At 41.2% G+C, this 6,168-nt stretch overlaps 1 protein-coding gene across 1 annotated transcript in view; it reads right to left on the bottom strand.

Annotated features, from left to right (window-relative positions):
* SARC_00763 (hypothetical protein) overlaps positions 1–4,001 on the bottom strand; it is a gene marked incomplete at both ends in the record, with an annotated part of 5,595 nt that extends 1,594 nt beyond the window's left edge. The window contains 5 exons of the mRNA XM_014305514.1: positions 528–693; positions 1,322–1,602; positions 2,180–2,363; positions 2,935–3,070; positions 3,995–4,001. Coding sequence (XP_014160989.1) covers positions 528–693; positions 1,322–1,602; positions 2,180–2,363; positions 2,935–3,070; positions 3,995–4,001 — 774 coding nt within the window. The remainder of the gene's footprint in view (positions 1–527; positions 694–1,321; positions 1,603–2,179; positions 2,364–2,934; positions 3,071–3,994) is intronic.
* Positions 4,002–6,168: the final 2,167 nt, after the last annotated feature.

The following is a 6,168-nucleotide window of genomic DNA, read 5'->3' as shown; positions in this document are numbered from 1 at the left end:
GTAGTAGGGAAGGAATGAATATATAGGATAGTCTAGAAAGGAAGTGGTACGGTATACGTGTACTTTGGGGTAGAACATTTCAGGCTGTGTAGGGAAGGAATGTATATATGGGTAGTCTAGAAATGAAGTAGTCGGTTTGCACTGGAATTGGTGCTGAGGGTAGATATTGGGTGAGTGTGGTACACGAATTGAAAAGGAATGGGGTTATAAGATGCATTTTTGCGATGTGACTTGGAAACCATAAACAAGGTCATATAAGTTGGCATGCGTCGCTTGCCAGACATTCATAATAAGCTGTGACTTGCACAATGTCTTTCTGAAAGAATGTACACTGTATTGTTGTGAAACCCACTTGTTAATATGTATTTGAATCGATATACGTTTATGTATGCGTACTTTTTCGCACGTAAAATCGTATCACAACTTCACACCCAAACAGCTACTACCGCATCCCTTACAAATATATTCACATCCCTCTCCCACCTCTAACCCGACAAAGACTCTCGGGCAATCGCTTCAACACATACCAAGTTGATGTCCTGAACATGTCTGTCATGGCAGGCCCACCACAGATCCAAATGCTCCACAAGGTGTTCAGCATTGTCTGCGTGCAGCACTCCATTAGCGTCACGTGCGTGCATCCAAGGCTTTGCCGCACCGATGAAGTGCACAATCTTGGCGTCCTTGCCATAGCTGGAGAAAGATATTATGAAGCAAGGTGTCATCATCTAGCAAACACGCGAAGTAATATTTGTGACAACGGTTTCTCACGAGAACATTTACAATGCCCTGGTTAATTCACGCAGACATTGATTATCTCACTCCACGTACGTGTGCTCTATATACATTTATACAATTATGAAAAACACATAAACATCTTAATACAATATAAATATATGCCTATATAAACATATATGTATATGTATATGTGTATATATATATATATGTATATGTATATATATACATATATATATATTTATATTGTATTAAGATGTTATATATATGTATAAATATATGTATATATATATATGTGTGTGTATATATATTTACATATATATAGCTTTATAAATATGCACTTATATCCATATATACACATGAATATGCATATAAATACACATACATACTCTACATACATATAATTGATCGTTCACTTTCATACCAACGAAATAGACACAAAAAATATTTTACACGCCGCACCCATCATGAAACCCTTTTCAGACTACTTTAGCGGTCGTACACTCTTATCACAAAGATCCAAATATCATTGAAAATCTAATATATATATATATATATATATATAAACACAGGTGTCTATTATTACCGTTTGTAAGCGGGGGCGTAGAAGTACGTAGCGTTGGCGTTCAGGTTAAATACAAACGGCAAGTGCTTGTGGATATCCTTGGTGCTCCAGTCGCAGAAATACTCGTTAAGCAGACCCTGGTCACCCCCATCGAAACTACCTGTGTTCTCAGACAACTCCACGAGCTCGTGGAATGTGTCTAGGTTCGGTACACACACAAACACTCCTGAGTTAAAGCAATCGGGCCATCCGACATCGGGCGCCGCACTGAACTCCTCGCGGTCGAAAAGCTCGTCGACGTTCTAAAAACAGAAATAATGGTGTATGCATACAGTTTAGCAAGTGATAGTGCGACGCGCTACATACGCGATAGGATTAATGCAACAAGGCCGGAAACTTCGGAACAGGTGAGTATTCCTAGAGCCGATAAAGGTGACTAGACGGTACTCGGTGCAGTTGCTAAATTCGTTCGACTGGGCACCTCTCAATCACTGAGTGCATTTCACAGAAGTGCCAGACGCTCATATACAGTGCCAGAGGTGTACCTATCACATGCATGGAGACGCAAGATAATTTTCTCTCGCGGCGCTATGCTTAGACACTCGTGTGGTTCGAAAGCGAACTATAGTGATGTGAATGAATCGAATTCGAGGATCACACACTCGCGGTACAACAACGAATGCAGTGTTGAAAATGCAAACTCAAAGCGCATGGAAAGGCTATAGCGGACAAGAAATATATCGATTGTTATTGTATAGTGACTGTACAGTTGACGTACGTAAATACGGCGTAGCACACCGACGACATCACGCATGGGACACGCTCACAATACATAAATCAAAAGCAGAACTAAACAATACAAAACCAACAAATGCACACCTTCAATACAAGTGTGTCGGCGTCCAGGAAGACAGTCTTCTTGTACTGAGTCAACTTCCAGATGAACAGTTTGGTGAAGGTGATGCCGAGCTCAGGACGGCACAGCAGATCCAGGTTAACGGAATCGTTACTGTTGAGCTCGGACACGGCTACAACCTCGTCAAAGGCGGCTGCCAGGCGGTCTCTACAGAGTTCCAAATTATGGATTGAAATTAGACCGTGTGCATGTGCTTGAGCTTGCACTTTATCTATCTCCTTATTATTTGGGGCAGGTAGTAGTTGTGCCGCTCGCGACTTAGACAGGGGTTCGGCCACCATAACAGTACCGCAAACTAGCACAAGTAGGCTTGTACACCTCACGCGTAGGTAGACGGATGCACTCGCAAGAGTTATACAAGGCAAATGAGCCTATGCATGCATCTGCGGATAAAATTACACACACCTTTCGGTCGACAACAGAAAGCAGGCAAAAGGTCATATGACTTTGACTCGGAAACAGTTGCATCTGAGAATACACAATCTACACAGCAGACGTAACAAGTGGTTCGCAATCCATTCGCCCCCGTAGCTCTAAACGCCTACGACGAACCGGTAGTAGAACTGGATCTCACATTTAATCAGTTTTGAAAGCAACAGACATCAAACAATAACAGTGCGGCACACTGTATAGTACGCATATGAAGATAAGCACGTTAAAAATACTCGTGAGAACACCCATTAATCAGCATATGAACATGATGAGCACGTTTACATACCTAATGGTCTGCGACACCTTGTGGGTGACTAGGCACACTAGTTTGCGCTGTGTGTTGGTCTCCCTCAGCGAGTACGCTAGGGTCAGGCCACCCAGGACATAGTTGTCGCTGGCGACTAGTGTTACAAAGGCTTCGTCTGTCATGGGATGGCAGAAGACAATATTATGTTAAACCGATTTCTTATTCAGGTGGGATTGTGAAGGTAATGGGGCGCTTAGATTACCAAAGATGCGCTTTTATAGACATACTCTTATTCGATACCAACAACGAGCTTCCAAAGCTGCATATGTCAATGGGATGCCAGAAACAAGCTTCTATGCACGAGTCAATGAGATACCAGGAAAAAGGTCCGGTAAATATATCAGTAAGGGCGAAATTGAAAAGTGCGCCGTAATGAGGGTACGATGTATGATTCCCAAAAGGACATTTACTTTTGTACGCGTTTGAAAGCTTCTGCGCTAGTACTCAGCACGCTTGACAAATGCATACGCACTGTTATACGACTTACGCAGCACTTACTACTTCTAAACTTCATGTATGCCATATATACAATGCAACATATACAACTTAAACCCCAATATAAAAATTGATATTAAAAAACGTCCCAAATGCTCGGATTGTAGAGTACAAGCGCGCATAACTGCATGCGCATGCAAATGCACATGCATACGCAAATGCAAATTCAAATGTTAATTCACATGTGCGTGTGCGTGTGCACACACAAGCACGCACACGCAAAAACGCACACACGATAAACGTACGTACCTATGCACGTATGCACGTATGCACGCACGCATGCACGCACACACGAACGCACGCACGCACGCACGCACGCACACACGCACGCACACACGCACAAACACACACACACACACACACGCGCATACACGCACACACGCACACACGCACACACGCACACCGCACACCCGCACACACGCACACACGCACACACGCACACACGCACACACGCACACACGCACACACGCACACACGCACACACGCACACACGCACACACGCACACACGTACACCCGCACACACGCTCACACAATCAAACGCACCTGACATTGTATGTATATTAGACTATTGACAGTGAGGAAGCGTACGGTATCTGCATATGTATCAAATACATGTTTACTTTTTTGGTCTTTTTTTGGTTTGTGATTAAAAAAAAAATACGTGTCTGTCGTGAGTGCCTTTTTTACTATGAACATTTTTGTCTAGAGATCAGTTTGTACCAAACATCACATGTAGTATATTATACTCCAGTTTTATTATATTATTGCGCAAAATATTCTTTAATTGGAAGATCGGCTATTGTTTTCGAATATTGGCTAAATTTGGGACAAAAAGCCGATTTTCATTGTCGAAATTTAATAAAATGCAACCCGCTAATAGGAGAGAGTAGACTCAGTTGAGAGTGGTTCAGAGAACTTTATAAGGCATAATACTCGAACCTCGGTGGTCGGTAGAAGTCGGTCGGGTGTCGGCGTTGGTGATTGGTGTTCGTAAAAATCATATATATATATATATATGTATTTATATATTCATCCAAATTGGTACATGACGTAACAAACTCTGCATCTGTGATTTTGGCTCCGAGTCTCCGACCCGTGTCATCCCTGGGGGCCCCGTATCGAATATCGATGTCTCATTCTGGTCTCACCGTCCCAGACTCCATTTTCGAGTGCTACGCACCAGTCACCGACTCACCGGTGAATCGGTGATCTCTCCCCATTTGAGAGTGGTCTCCAGTTCTCAACCGGTTTCAAAATTTGATATTTCTATTATTCTAGAGAAGATGCGATATTATCTTTCGTATACAGCGCGTACGTCACCATTTTTCTCTGGCTCGATATGCCACAAGATGAAATATGATATTACGTTGCTACCTTTTTACGAATATGATTGCGTGCTAGTGGTAGAACTATTTTGAGAAAAAAAAAATCACACGGCAATGACGGCATAGCCTCCTAAAAAAGAACATTCTATAAAAAAAATCTTTTTTCCATAGCCTTTGTCAATGTAGAAGACTATGTATTTTCCCTATGACTTTTTATCGCATCAGACTCATAAACATAAAAAACTAGTAGCAGAAAATCAGCACGCAGCAAAGGGTAGAAGACTAGTTGTAGAAGCCGAAGGTGTGTAAATACATATAGTTCAATTATTATTTTTTAATATATATTTAAAAAATGAATCTTTGCCGTTGACCTTTATTGTAGTAATGGAGCAAATATGTGACTGAAGTTCTAATATGTTTGTGAATTTAGAATTGTGGGCCACACAAGCAATAAGCATCCGAAACCACTTGCACGAGTAGAATTGTGCATCCAACACATTTAAAAAAAACCCCTATGTTTATTATCTCTATATTATTACGTTCTTTGAAAAGATTGGTTTGAAAAAGCGGTGAGCGCGTGCGTAGAGACTAAAGAGTCGACTGATATTGACTAGATATTTATATCAGAATCTTTGGCCTTTACGCACACGCGTTATTAGGTAAACGCTGCGGTTCGCTGTAGCAGAAACATGGAAGCACTATATATATAACGAATTACCGATACACTGTAATCGAATATAAAGTAGAAATTTTTTTGCATTTTAAGACAGCAGATGTCGTGAGCATCCCTCACGTCTTTACTACTATGAGGAAAAACTCAACAACAGAGCTGCCAAGTTACTGGAAACACCTTCTTTGTTTAATGTCTAGTGTTTGTTGTTAAAATAAGGTGTATGCAATGAGCATAAGTCAACTACTAGACGATGGATTGACATACCTATATTTCTCAAATACCTCGTAGCTCTTTGCGGCTCAGCCTCCTCTCCATATAAATCTATATATTTAGGTCGAATGATGAACAAAAAAAAATGAAATAAAAATGCCATAGATTTCGGTGAAGTTTACCACTCTTGGGTCTTGAGTCGCGAGTGATATGTCCGCGAATGATTGATGCCTGATGGTACATACTCGAAATCCGAACTTGCAACAAACGCGAAGCTAATCTAAATAGTGTAGGCATAATTATAAGTGCTTTAGTTACATCGCTCATGTTTTGATCTTCCTGCGACGTGTATGCGTTTCTATCGCATCAAGTTACGTAAAACAATAATTCGTATATACAAAGATCTTTGTATTGGTATGTTCAAGTTCGAACCCGAGCAAAGTCTATATTATGCCCGGATGGTATAATACGCGTCCGGAGATTCCTCTTAAATTTGTTCATATATGTAT

Source organism: Sphaeroforma arctica (assembly GCF_001186125.1).
Source record: "Sphaeroforma arctica JP610 unplaced genomic scaffold supercont1.27, whole genome shotgun sequence".
NCBI lineage: Eukaryota > Ichthyosporea > Ichthyophonida > Sphaeroforma > Sphaeroforma arctica.
Note: the sequence above shows the minus strand (reverse complement) of the source record. Positions and strands in the feature narration are given on the sequence as shown.